The sequence below is a fragment of the Phacochoerus africanus genome, chromosome 9, assembly GCF_016906955.1.
Source record: "Phacochoerus africanus isolate WHEZ1 chromosome 9, ROS_Pafr_v1, whole genome shotgun sequence".
Classification (NCBI taxonomy): domain Eukaryota; kingdom Metazoa; phylum Chordata; class Mammalia; order Artiodactyla; family Suidae; genus Phacochoerus; species Phacochoerus africanus.
The window spans coordinates 69,537,611-69,552,430 of NC_062552.1; the positions used below are offsets into that span (position 1 = coordinate 69,537,611).

A 14,820-nucleotide genomic window follows, 5' to 3' on the forward strand; every position below is an offset into this window, starting at 1 on the left:
TGGAGGTACTAATAATCTTTATATTTTTACAGATACCTTTGGTAGATACAATGTCCTAATTTGTTTGATTATTCTTAATTAGGATAATTATAGTTAGGCACATTTTAATATTTTTTCATTGAAAGAAAAATTTTTCAAGAAAATGTTTTATTAAGCAATATCTGTCCCTAGGTGATTGGATGTGTCCAGTTAATAAAGGAGATGATAAGAAAAAGAAAGATACAAACAAAGATGAAGAAGAATGTAATGAGCCAAAAGGAGATCCAGAAATGGCACCCATATACTTGAAAAGGTTACTGCCAGTATTTGCACAAACATTTCAGCAAACGATGCTGCCTTCGATAAGGTAGTTATTCATACTACTTGTATTTACTAGTTAAATTATGTCAATTATATAGTTTTATTTATCTCCCTTTTCCAGAAGGATGTGAGGTTATTTTAATATCAAAAAGTTATGGTAAGAATAAGAATTAGATTGGAAATTAGATTGGAGAGCTAAATCTTTCCATCTGAAGATCTGACCAAAGAGAAGGAGTTTTGAAAGTCAAGAAAACTAGCCTAGCACCATTTTAGTGGCTCTCTGAATATCAACTCTAGGGAAATTTTTATAAGTACAACAAATATTTATTGAGCTTTATGGAGACCTTTTTGATAGAGTTAGTGTAAGCTGGCCACTGGAGGATTTACCCAAAGAATTAAGACTTGGCCCTTGATTATTGTACCCTTGTAAGCTAATGAGGAAGACATAATAATACAGAGTGGAAGTGATATATTAGACATATATTCTCTGGATATATTAACAACTAATTGGTTGGGTAAATTGGAGATTTTATGCAGAAATGAGATTTAAATTGGTGTTTCTAGGCAGACAGGTCAGTGATCCACAGAGTATGCAAAGGTATGGAGGTCATTTCATCCTGGTGCAGATCCTGGTGGCGCTCCCTCTACAGTGTCCAAAGTCTGCCATTTCTGTCCATCTGTTGCTAATAGTCTGGTCCAAGGTCTGTAATTTGACTATGACTGAAGTTGTCTCTAAACTAGTCTTTCTCTCCTGTCCCTCTATAGTCTGTGCCTACGTATTAGGCTGCATTAATTTTGTTTTGTTTTTTTAATAAGACACAGTCCATTTATTTAGGTTACCATTTGAGTTGTGAAGTGTAAGTACATTTTTAAAATTTGTTTATTTATTTATTTTTGTCTTTTTAGGGCCACACCTATGGCATATGGAGGTTCCCAGGCTAGGGGTCTAATTGGAGCTGTAGCCCCAGCTTACGCCAGCAATTCGGGATCCAAGCCACGTGTGCGACCTATACCACAGTTCACGGCAACACCGGATCCTTAACCCACTGAACAACGCCAGGGATTGACCCTGCAACCTCATGGTTCCTAGTCAGATTCGTTAACCACTGAGCCACGATGGGTACTCCTTTTTTTTTTTTTTTTTATTGAGGATAAAAGTTGGTTTGGCTACAGCTGGAAAGTGTATTTCTTTCTTTCTTATTTTTTTATTTATTAAAATAGAGTTAATTTACAATGTTGTACCAGTTTCTGCTGTATAACAAAGTCACCCAATCATACATATGTATACATTCTTTTTCTCATTATCTTCCATTATGGTCTTTCCTGAGAGACTGGATATAGTTCCCTGTGCTATACAGTAGGACCTCATTGCTTATCCATTCTAAATGTAATAGTTTATATATCTACAAACCCCAAACTCCCAGTCCATCCCACTCCCTTCCCCCTCCCCTTGTCAACCTCCAGTCTTTTCTCTGACCTCATTTAATGCTAATGTCTAACCCCTTGCCCATTAAAATTACACTATGCTAGCCTTCTTTCTACTTTTGGAGCATTCCATGTACATTCTTAGCTTGGGGCTTTTGCACTTCACTTTGTTGGAAACTTTCTGTCCCAGGTCTTGTTGTTTGTTTGTTTTTAGGGCTGCACCCATGGCATGTGGAAGTTCCCAGGCTGGCGGTTGAGTCGGAGCTGCAGTGCCAGCCTACACCACAGCCGCAGCAGTGCCAGACCAGATTCAAGCAGCCTCTGTGATCTACACAGCTTATGGCAACACTGGAAATCTGACCCACTGATCGAGGCCAGGGATAGAACCTGCATCCTAATGAATACTAGTCAGATTCGTTTCTGCTGTGCCACAGCAGGAACTCCTGTTCCCAGGTCTTTTGAGTGGTTGGTTGCTTCATATCATTCAAGTTTCAGTTCAAATGCTACATCCATTGACATTTATCTGCCTAATTTAAATTTATCCCAGAACACTTTTCACATCAATCTGATGTTTTATTGTATCCATAGCATTTACACTATCTGAAATCTTGCTCTTTGAATTTTTTGTTTGTTTTATTGTCTGTCTCGGCTCTAAAGCCTCATGAGAGCTGGCCTTTTGTGCTGCTATATTCCTCCAAAGACAAGGAGGTATAGAATAGGGCTTGATGTTTAGTAGATCCTCGTAGATACTTACTGAGTGATTTAATGAGTGTATTTTGTTTGCTGTTGCAGGTATTTTGGTATCTGTGGAATATAGAATATGTTTGTATAGCTCAGTGAGTAAGGTTAAAAGCTGTAGACAAGAGCTTTTATGACCTTTCCAGCCCTTTCTGGTCTAGATAATAAGTGTGACCTCTACCTCACAGTTAAAGAAGGATTTTTAAAGACTTGTGAGGAAATTTGTCACAGTCATATTTGTAATTTATAGAGATCACTTTGGCAGCCTGGTGGAGAAACGGACTGGAGGAGGGCAAGAATTAAAACAAACTACTTAAAGGTTAATTGCCAGTGTGAAATTCAGACAGATGCTGTGAGACAGGATTGGTGGGAACAAATTCAGGAGGTTCAGAGCTGGGTGTATAGGGACTGAGGATCACGAGTTAGATGTGAGGAATGAAGGAAAGGAAGGGGTGAAGAATGACTGCCACAATTTTGGCTGAGTGATTAAACATATGATTTTGGTTATTTTAAGTTAAGGAGATCTTTAGAACATGGAGTTTTTGTAGCATTCAGGTGCCTTAAATACCAATATTATTAGTAGATATTAAAGTGAAAGCAGTCTCCTTTAAATAGGAGAGAAATGTCCGTCAAATAATTCACTGTGAACATTGTTTTTCGTCTTTCCCAAACTGCTCTAGAGGAGTACATGTTAGTGGGACCACTTTTTTTTGTTCAATTTTTTTTTAAGCAAAAGATTGGAATCATATTTAGAAGTGAATGAGTTCAATTTTGAACAAGATAATTTTGTCTGAAAATTCTAGATGACTGGGTGTCATGCCAATTAAAGAGTCTTGAGATATTATATTTGGAGTTAAAATTGCTTCATGATAAGGCCATCAGTATGCTATCATATAACAGAGTTCCATTAATGGATAGTTATTTTCTATAATTCTTTTAAATATTCAAAGATTGTCAAAACACAATTTTAGTTACATCATATTTGGTGCTACATTTTTTCAGGTTATAGCTAGCTGACACCATTAATTGTGGTGAGTAAGATAGCACGTCTTGGTTGAGACCTTGGCCTCTGGTGTTAGCTCAGAGTGAGTCCAGATGCAAGTGTTGTCATTTGTAGACAGGTAGCCATGGACAGGGTACCTAACCTCTTTATCTTAATTCATTTCTGAGATGGAGATAATTATACTTAATTCTCTTTAGGAATGAGAATAAAAATTACATGTGTTGTCTTCAGTATAGGGTCTGATATTTCAGAGGTATTTGAAAAGGATAGTTTATTAAAAATATTTTATTATACATAAGTTAAAACATATTCCTGGTGTTGAGTAATAGTATAATGAACCCTATCACATAGTCTCAGTAAGTTTTAACACATATCCCTATCTTAATTCATTTATACTTCCCCAACTGTAATATTTTGAGGTAAATCCAAGACTCACCTAATTTTATCCATGGTTTTTTTGTTTTTTTTTTTAACTATGTATCCATAAAAAATAGGGGTTCTGTGGCATGGGGCATATAGCCAATGTTTTATAATAACTTTAAATGGGGTATAATCTATAAAGTTTTTTTTTTTTTGTCTTTGTCTTTTTAGGGCTGCACCTGCGGCATATGGAGGTTCCCAGGCTAGGGGCTGAATTGGAGCTACAGCTGGCAGCCTGCGCCACAGCCACAGCAACATGGGATCCAAGCTGTGTCTCACCGCACAGCTCACGGCAGTGCTGGACCCACTGAGTAAGGCCAGGTGTCGAACCCACATCCTCATGGATACTAGTCAGATTTGTTACTGGTGTGTGTGTATGTATGTGTATTCACATAAGTGTTCCTAGTTCATAATGGCCCAGCATGATGGTGACGGCCAGATTGGTGGACAACACAGAAACATCCTTTTGCTGTTTAGTTGAAATAAATCACAATATAAAACTATTATTATACATAAATACTGATTTTTCAACCAGTTGTAAAGAGCCGTTAACAAAAACTAGAAGGAATTAATCCTTTTAGGGCAGCTTGCACTCCATCTGCTCACTATTTTCTGTAATGTACTTGAATTTGTAATAAAATACAGTTTAAAATGAAAGAATACAGGAGTTCCCATTGTGGCTCAGTGAGTTAAAAGCCTGACATAGTGTCCATGAGGGTGTAGGTTTGATCTCTGCCCTCACTCAGTAGATTGAGGATCCAGTGTTGTCACAGTCTGGGCATAGGTTACAGATGCGGCTCTCATCCCTCATTTCTGCGGTTGTGGTGTAGGCTGGCAGCTACATCTCTTATTAGACCCCTAGCCCTAAGAACTTCCATATGCTGCACATGTAGCTGTAAAAAAAGAAAGAAAGAATTCATAGTGTTAGGAAATTCACCTAGAGAGAGTTAAGAAATACATAAAGACTACATACTATAGAAATACAGCTGTGTCAGATGCCTGTCTTGGATTTCATTAGCGATTTTTGCTTCTCCATCCTTCCTGAGAAGTCACCTCAAGGGCAGTGATATCTATAGCTTGGTGCCTAGACTAGTGTTAGATGCTCAGAAAGCATGTATTAAATGAATTATTGATTTCTGTGTAATAGACCAGTCTATTGTAATTTGAATTTGTTGACATATGTGTATTTTATTTTAAAAGGAAAAGTTGCTTACTATAAAATTAAGGTTAGTTCATGTGACTTTATTGAGTATCTCCTGTGTTCTAAGCAAAGTAGTGTATAATAGAAGGGAAAGGAGTCTTGTTAAAATGAAAATAATTAGGCTCATGGGATTACTAGGTTTTCTTGGCTCAGAAAATGAACATAAACTTAGCTGTTATTGTCTTAACTTTTTTTTTTTTTTTTTTGATCTTTTTAGGGCTGCACCTATGGCATATGGATGTTCCCAGGCTAGGGGTCGAATTGCAGCTGTCTGTGCCAGATCTGAGCCACGTTTGCAACCATGGAAATGCCAGATCCTTAACCCACCGAGTGAAGCCAGGGATCAAACCTGTGTCCTCATGGATACTAGTCAGGGTTGTTTCTGCTGAGCCACAACGGAAACTCTAAGTCTTTTGTATTTTTTATTAAGTGCATTTTTAACAATTTTTAAATTGGATATTTTCATTTTCATTAAAGTTGTATTTTGTTTTACTTTAGCTTCTTTTTTTTTGGTCTTTTGTCTTTCTAGGGCCACACCCGCATGCAGCATATGGAAGTTCCCAGCCTTAGGGGTCCAATCAGAGCTGTAGCTGCCATCCTACACTACAGCACTACGGCAATGTGGGATCTGAAGCACACCTGCCACCTACACCACAGTTCACGGCAACGCCGGATCCTTAACCCACTGAGTGAGACCAGGGATCTAACCTGCCTCCTTGTTGATACTAGTCGACTTTGTTAACCACTTAGCCATGACGGGAACTCCTACTTTAGCTTCTTATCGTAGCTTCCTAAAATTGTTTTTTGGTTTTTTGTTTTACTTTTCAAGGAAAGCAAGTCTTGCTCTTATTCGAAAAATGATTCATTTTTGTTCTGAAGCACTCTTAAAAGAAGTTTGTGATTCTGATGTTGGTCACAATTTGCCTACAGTACTAGTGGAGATCACTGCAACTGTTCTTGATCAAGAGGTCAGTTTTTTATCTTTCTTGAAACTCCTATAGCTTTATTCCCTTTAGATTGTAGTGAGTCAAATAAAATCACTTCTGTCCTGATTTTATCAAATCAGTTTGTCTGTGCAAATGATTGCATTTGTCTACTCCACAGAGCTAAACTTATTTTTTATCATTTTCCCTTCATTTCCTTTTTTTCCTTCTCCAGGATGATGATGATGGCCACTTGTTGGCTCTGCAGATCATAAGAGATTTAGTAGATAAAGGTGGTGATATATTTTTGGATCAGCTAGCCAGACTTGGTGTAATTAGCAAAGTGTCAACATTGGCAGGTCCTTCCTCTGATGATGAGAATGAAGAAGAATCAAAACCAGAAAAAGTAAGTGGTCTTAATTGCAGTGCTATTAGGAATACACTTTCTTTTGAAGAAGTCTAGTTCCAATTATAATAGGTTTTGAGAAAATAATGACAGTTTGGAGTATTACTGTAATTTTTAAAAATTCGATCACTTTTATTTTATAAAATATTATTGTTGTCCCAGAAGTCTCACTGTCCTCATTTCTTTTCATTCTTTTTCTTTTATCGTTCTGTATCAGTGATTTCCACCAGTCTGTCTTCCAGCTCACTTATTCATTCTTTTGCCTCATGTATTCTGCTATTGATTCCTTCTAGTGTATTTTTCATTTCGGTTATTGTATTCTTCATCTCTATTCTTTAAATCTTCTCACTCTTTGTTAAACATTTCTTGTATCTTTTGATCTGTGCCTCCATTCTTTTTCCAAGACCTTAATCATCTTTACTATCATTATGCTGAATTCTTTTTCAGGAAGATCGCCTATCTGCACTTCACTTAGTTACATCTTGTTCCTTCTTCTGGTACATATTTCTTTTCCATCTCCTTTTGTCTAACTTTATGTTTGTGGTGTCTGTACCTCAGGTTGCAGGAGTGTAGTTCCTCTTGATTTTAGCGTCTGCCCCTTGGTGGATGGGGTTGGCCCAGGTCCTGTGCAGGCTTCCTGGTAGGAGGGACTTGTTCCTGCTTACTGCTAGGTGGAGCTGGGTCTTGTCCCTCTGGTGGGAAGAGCCATGTCAAAGGGTATGTTTAGAGGCAGCTGTGGACTCAGGACAACTTTAGGCAGCCTGTCTGCTGATGGGTAGAGCTGTATTCCCACCTTGGTGGTTGATTGACCTTAGGCATCCCAGCACTAGAGCCTGCAGGCTCTTGGGTGGGGATAGGTCTTAGTGCCAAAATGGTGACCTGTAGAACTCATGCTGATGAATATTCCCTGGGGCCTCTGCCACCAGTGTCCTTGCCATCACAGTGAGCCACAGCTGACCCCCACCTCCTCAGGACACTCTACAAGATCCACAGGTAGGTCTAACTCAGGCTCTTATAAGTCACTGCTTTTCCGTGGGTCCCAGAGAACATGGAATCTTGTGTTTGCCCTCAAGACTGCAGTCTTTTTTACCCCAGTCCTATGGAGAGCTTTCACTCAAGTCCTGCTGGCCTTCAAAGCCAAGTACTCTAGAAGTTCCTCCTCCTGATAACAGACCCCCAGGCTGGGGAGCCTGACCTGGGGCTCAGAACTCTCACTTTTGTGGGAGGACCTTTGAGATACAATTATTTTCTAGTTTGTGAGTTGCTCACCTGGCAGCTATAGGATTTGATTATATCAGAAAGTGCCTTTCCTACTGTCTTGTTGTAGCTGCTTTTTTCTCTTTGGATGTAGAATATCTTTCTTGTTGGGCTCCAGTCTTTTTTGTTGATGGAAACGAAAAATTTTCCAGCAGTTAGTTGTGATTTTGGTGTTGCTGTGCAAGGAGGTGAGCTAGATCCTTCCACTCAGCCATCTTGTCTCCTACCCCCCTTTTCCTGCCACAGTGCTATGAGATTAGAAACCACTGAAAAAACTAAAAAACACAAACATGTGGAGGGTAAACAGTATCTTAATAAACAACCAGTGCATCACTGAGGGAGTCACAGAAGAAATAAAAAATATCTAGAGATGAATGAAAATAAAAACATGATAATCTAAAATCTATGGGACAGCAAAAGCAGTTCTTAGAGGGAAGTTCATAGCAATACAGTCTTACTTCAGGAAACAAGAAAAATGTCAAGTAGGCAACCTAACCTTACATCTGAAGAAACTAGAGAAAGAAGAACAAACAAAACCCAGTTAGTAGAAGGAAAGAAATCATAAAGATCAGAGCAGAAATAGGTGATATAGATACAAAGAAAACAATAGAAAAGATCAGTGGAACTAAAAGCTGGTTGTTTGAAAAGAGCCACAAAACTGATAAACCTTTAGCCAGACTCATCAAGAGAAAAAGGGAGAGGGCTCATATCAATAAAATTAGAAATGAAAAAGGAGAAGATACAGCAGACATCACAAAAATATAAAGGATCAAAAAATACTACTATAAGCAACTGTATGCCAATATAATGGGCAACCCAGAAGAAATGGGCAAATTTTTAGAAAGATATAAACATCCAAGACTGAAGAAAATGTGAACAGACCAATTACAAGAACTGAAATTGAAACTATGACTAAAAACCAAACAAACAAAAGTACAAGACCAGATGGCTTCACAGTTGAATTCTACCAAACATTTAGAGAAGAGTTTTAACACCTATTCTTCTGAAACTCTTCCAAAAAGTTGCAAGAGACAGGAACACTCCCAAACTCATTCCATTAAGCTACCATCACACTGATACCAAAATCAGACAAAGATATCACACACAAAAAAAATACAGACCAATATGCTGATGAACATAGGGGCAAATATCCGCAACAAAATACTAGCAAACCAAATCCAAAATACATTAAAAGAATCAGGATGAAATGGGCTTTATCCCAGGGATGCAAGGATTTTTCAGTATTGGCAAATATGAGTGCCATACACCACATTAACAAACCAAAGAATGAAAATGATAATGATCATCTCAACAGAAGCAGAAAAAGCTTTGGACAAAATTCAACATCCATTTATGATAAAAACTCTAGAAAGTGGGCATAGAGCAAACCTACCTCAACATAATAAAGGACATACATGACAAACACACAGCTAACATCACACAGAAATGAAAAGGATTTCTCCAAGATCAGGAGCAAGACAAGGATGCCCACTCTTACCACCTTTATTCTACATGGTTTTGGAAGTCCTAGCCATAGTAATTAGAAAAAAAAAAAAAAATCCAAAGAACCCAAATTGGAAAAGAAGTAAAACTGTCACTATTTGCATAGAACATGATACTGTATGTAGAAAATCCTAAAGATACTACCAGAAAACTACTAGAACTTATCAACGAATTTGATAAAGTTGCAGGATACAAAATAATTCACAAATCATTTGCATTTCTATACACTATCAATAAAAGATCAGAAAGAGAAATTAAGGAAACAATTCCATTTACCATTGCACCAAAAAGAATAAATTACTTAGGGATGAACTTACCCAAGGAGACAAAAGACCCATACTCTAAAAACTGTAAGATGCTGAAAAAGGAAATTGAACATAACACAGATAGAAAGATATACAATGTTCTTGGATTGGAAGATTCAGTATTGTCAAAATGGCTGTCCTTTCTAAGGAATTTGATAGCATTCAGTGCAATCCCTATCAAACTACCAATGGCATTTTTCACAGAAATAGAACAAAAAAATTTTCAATTTATACGGAAACAGAAACAACTCCAAATAGCCAAAGCAATCCTGAGAAAGAAAAATGGACCTGTAGGGAGTTCCTGTCATGGCGCAGCAGAAATGAATCTGACTAGAAACCATGAGGTTGCAGGTTCGATCCCTGGCCTTGCTCATTGGGTTAAGGATCTGGTGTTGCCATGAGTTGTGGTGTAGGTTGCAGACACAGCTTGGATCTGGAGTTGCTGTGGCTCTGGAGAGGTGGCAGCTGTAGCTCTGATTAGACCCCTAGCCTGGGAAACTCCATATGTGGTGGGTGCAGCCCTAAAATGACAAAAGACCAAAAAAAAAAAAAAAAAAAGGAAAAAGGAAAAAAAATAAAGGAAAACAGAGCTGTAGGAATAGGGTCCCTAACTATACTGTAAAGCTACAGTCATCAAAACTGTATAGCACTGGCACGAAAACAGAAATGTAGATCAGTGGAACAGGTTAGAAAGCCCAGAGATAAACCCATGTATCATCTATAGTCAACTAATTTGTAACAAAGGAGACAAGAATATATACAATAAATGGTGCTGAGAAAACTGGAAAGCTACATGTAAAAGAATGAAATTAGAACATTCTTTAACACCATGCACAAAAATAAACTCAAAATGGATTAAAGACCTAAATGTATGACCAGATACAACAAAACTAGTAGAAGAAGACATAGGCAGAACACTCTTTGACATAAAAACCAGTAGTATCTTTTTGGATCCACCTCCTAGAGTAGTGAAAATAAAAAAATAAACCAGTGGAACCTAATTCCATCCAAAAGCTAATTAAACGCTTTTGCACAGCAAAGGAGACCAGAAACAAAACAAAAAGCTCACAGAATGGGAGAAAATATTCATTGCAGCACTGTTAATAATGGCCAAGACATGGAAGCAACCTAAAATAAATATCCATTGACAGATGAATGGATAAAGAAGATGTGGCACATATATACAATGGAATACTACTCAGCCATAAAAGGAATGGAATAATTCCATTTGCAGTAACATGAATGCAAGTAGAGATTCTCATTCTAAATGAAGTCAGAGAAAGACAAAAATCATATGGTATCTCTCATATGTGGAATCTAAAAAAATTGATACAAATGAACTTATTTACAAAACAGAACCAGACTCCAAGATTTTGAAACCAAATTTATGATTACCAAAGGGAAAATGTGGGGGGAGGAATGTTTGGGGTTAACATATACACACTACAATATATAAAATAGATAACCAGTAAGGACCTACTGTATAGCACAAGGATCTCTATTCAATATTCTCCCAACAACCTAGATCAGAAAATAGTTTGAAAAAGAATGAATATGTTGGTATAATTGAATCACTTTACTGTATGCCTGAAACTAGCACAACATTGTAAACAACTATGCTGTAATATAAAATTATAAAGAACAAAAAACTATTGACAAAATTTAAAACTTGCAAAAAAGTTGTAAATAAAGAATATCAGAACATTCTCTATCCAAAATTGCTAATTATTGCAGGCTTGCCCCATTTACTTTTACTTACAAAGACGATGTGTATGTGGACAAATCTGAAATATACTACCTGTGGAATTCCTGTTGTGGTTCAGCAGTAAGGAACCCAACTAGTATCCATAAGGACATGGGTTCAATCCCTGGCCCTGATCAGTGGGTTAAAGATCCGGCATTGCTAGGAACTATGGTGTGGGTCACAGATGAGGCTCGAATCTAGTGTTGCTGTGGCTATGGTGTAGGCCAGTAGCTGCAGCTCCCATTTGACCCCTACCCTGGGAACATCGATATGCCACACCTGTGGCCCTAAAAAAAAAATAAATAAATAAATAAATAAAATATATTATTTAAGAGAACGTGCATACACAGAGCCCCTTTTTATACCTAAAATAACTCCAAAACCAGGATATTCTTTTATATAATCCTAGAGTAGTTATCTAAATGAGGAAATTCAGTATTTATAGAAAATTTGATTTTATCCAGAGACTGTATTCATATTTGCCATTGTTCCCAGGGAGACAAAAGACCTGTACCCCGTCCCTCCTTCCTAGCACAGGATCTAGTCCAGGAACACATTACTTTTGGTGTCATGTTTGTTCCATTTCTCAGTTTTTATTTTTCTCTGATAGCATTGGCATTTTTTGAAGACTATAGACCATTTAGTTTGGACAGTTACCCTCAGATTGTGTTTGTGTCATGTTTCTTCATGATTAGATCAGGGTTGTGTTTTTAGCAGGATGACAAGTGGAGGTGATGTTATTGGCTTACTCTGAAAAATGTGCCTTCCTGGAGGCACGTGATCTCTGTTCACCTGCTGATGATTTTATCTTGAATCAGTTTGTTGAGTTTGCCTTGTTACTTTTTTGTAAAGTTACTCTTTTTCCTTTTGTTAATAAGTAATTTGTGGGGAGATACTTTGAGACTATGCAAATATGCTCCTTCTCGTTAAATTTTTATGTACTAGTTTCAGTATCTATTGATAATTCTTACCTTAGATTGCATATTAAAAGTATACTCTGGAGTTTCTTTATGGCTCAGCAGTTAGAGAACCCTACTAGCATCCAAGAAGACGTAGGTTCAATCCCTGGCTGGCCTCACTTAGTGGGTTAAGGATCCGATTGCCATGAGCTGTTGTGTAGGTCACAGATGTGGCTACAATCCTGCGTTGCTGTGGCTCTGGGGTAAGCCATTAGCTAGAGTTCCGAGTGGACCCCCTAGCCTGGGAACCTCCAGATGTCATGAATGCGGCCCTAAAAAGACAAAAAAAAAAAAAAGACCAAAAAAGAAAATGTATTCATACTCTATCTGGGGAGTTCACTGGCCTGGGAATTTGTGTGTGCTGTGGGTGTGGCCAGAAAATAAAATAAATAAATAAAATATACCCCTTTTCTGTCTCTACCAATTGTCAGCAGTAATTTAGTCCTAACATTTAGTCAGTACTTCCTACGTATTAGTGACCGAGTAGTAATATTTTTGTAGGAATACCAGAGTATGGATTTTAATTGTAGAATCCTTTTTGTGTGTGTTTGTGTGTTTCTCAAGTTATTGGGGATTTAACAGAAAACAAAACAAGAGGTGATACCTGGGTTCATCACCCTAGAATTCTTGCATATGAGAAGTAGGTTACAGATCTCAGTAGTTTTTTTGTAGAAATTAACAAGCAAATTCTAAAAATTATATGAAAATAATAGGAACATAGATAGCCAAAAGGAACCTTGAAAAGGAGCAAAATTGAAGGACATAAATCAGCACATTTCTGGTCTTATAAAACTATAGTAATCAGAAAATGTGGTAGTGGTGTAAAATTAGACTAGTCACACTAGTCACCCATTCATATATGGTCAGTTGATTTTCAAACAAAATGCTAAGATAGTTCAGTCAGGAAAGGGATGCTCTCTTTTAAAAAATGATACTTGAACAAGTGAAAAATATGAAATCTTACCATTTACATTTATAAAATTTAATCAGAAATGAATCATGGACTGAAATGAATGGGCTAAAATTGTATGGTAAGGGTTCTAGAGGAAAAAGAATAAAATCTCAGTGACCTTGAGCATTTTAAAGGTTTCTTAAATAAGATATTAAAATATGTATTGTAGGATAACAAAAAAATCATTAAGTTGTCTTTGTTAAATGTTTGGGAGTTCCCTCTATGGTGCAGTGGGTTAAGAATCTGACTGCAGTGGCTTAGGTTGCTGTGGAGGTTCGAGTTTGATCCCCAGCTTCACATAGTAGGTTAAGGGATCCATTTTGTCACTATGGCTCAGATTCAGTCTCTGGAACTTCCATGTGCCACATGTGCAGCCATAAAATAAAATAAAATTTTTGCTATTCAAAATGTATTATTTAGAAAATGAAAAGATAAGCCAGAAAAATTTTTGAAGTTAAAATTTTATATTTTTATTTGACCTTTTTATTGTTATTATTTTTTGGCTGCACTCAGGGCATGTGGAAATTCCTGAGCCAAGGATCAAACCCATGCCACAACAGCAACCTGAGCTGCTTCAGTGACAAGGCCAGATCCTTAACCCACTACACCACAAGGGAACCCCTGGCTTTCATGTTTAATGGACATTTTTCGGTGCCCTCAAAGGACCCTTGGGAGTTAATGTCACGGCTCAACAGAAACGAATCCAATTAGTATCCATGAGAATGCAGGTTTGATCCCTGGCCTTGCTCAGTGGGTCAGGGATCTGGCGTTGCCATGAGTTGTAGTGAAGGTTGCAGATGCAGCTTAGATCTGGCATGGCTTTGGTTGTGGCCAGCATCTCTAGCTCCAGTTCGACCCCTATCCTGGGAACTGGAAACTTCCATATGTCAGAGGTGCGGCCCTAAAAAGTTTTAAAAAAAAAAAGGACTCGGAGTTCCTGTCATGGCTCAGTGGTTAACAAATCTGATTAGGAACCATGAGGTTGCGGGTTCGATCCCTGGCCTCACTCAGTGGGTTAGGGATCCGGCATTGCCGTGAGCTGTGGTGTAGGTTGCAGACACTGTTCGGATCCCGCATTGCTGTGGCTCTGGCGTAGGCCTGTGGCTACAGCTCCAATTAGACCCTTAGCCTGGGAACCTCCATATGCCGCAGGAGCAGCCCTAGAAAAGGCAAAAAGACAAAAAAAAAAAAAGGGGGGGGGGTGGGGACTCTTGGCTGATCATTTTCCACCTGAAGAGAGATTCCGTTATCATGTAAGGGGGGATGTCTCTACTGAGAGGTTTGCTTTTTTTTTTTTTTGTCTTTTTAGGGCTGCATCCACAGCATATGGAGGTTCCCAGGCTAGGGGTCGAATTGGAGCTGTAGTCTCCAGCCTTCACCAGAGCCACAGCAACTCCAGATCTGAGCCCTGTCTGCAACCTACCCCACAGCCCACGGCAGCGCCGGATCCTTAACCCACTGAGCAAGGGCAGGGACCGAACCACAACCTCATGGTTCCCAGTCGGATTTGTTAACCACTGAGCCATGATGGGAACTCCAGTTTGGCTTATTCTTAATTCCTTTGTATATAATGACTCTTTCTTCCTCTGTCTTTAAGACTTTGTAACTGATTTTTAGCAAGTTGACTTTGATGTACTTAACTGTGTTTGATGTGTGGGTGAAGGGGTGTACATTTGGGTTTCCA

The 14,820-nt window shown here is 38.2% G+C and overlaps 1 protein-coding gene across 5 annotated transcripts in view; it reads left to right on the forward strand.

Moving 5' to 3' along the window:
- Positions 1–14,820, forward strand: part of HECTD1 (HECT domain E3 ubiquitin protein ligase 1) — a 103,952-nt gene that overhangs the window by 37,817 nt on the left and 51,315 nt on the right. For all 5 annotated transcript variants that reach the window (XM_047794463.1, XM_047794467.1, XM_047794464.1 and 2 more), the window contains exons 10-12: positions 172–346; positions 5,917–6,055; positions 6,246–6,416. In XM_047794463.1, coding sequence (XP_047650419.1) covers positions 172–346; positions 5,917–6,055; positions 6,246–6,416 — 485 coding nt within the window. The remainder of the gene's footprint in view (positions 1–171; positions 347–5,916; positions 6,056–6,245; positions 6,417–14,820) is intronic.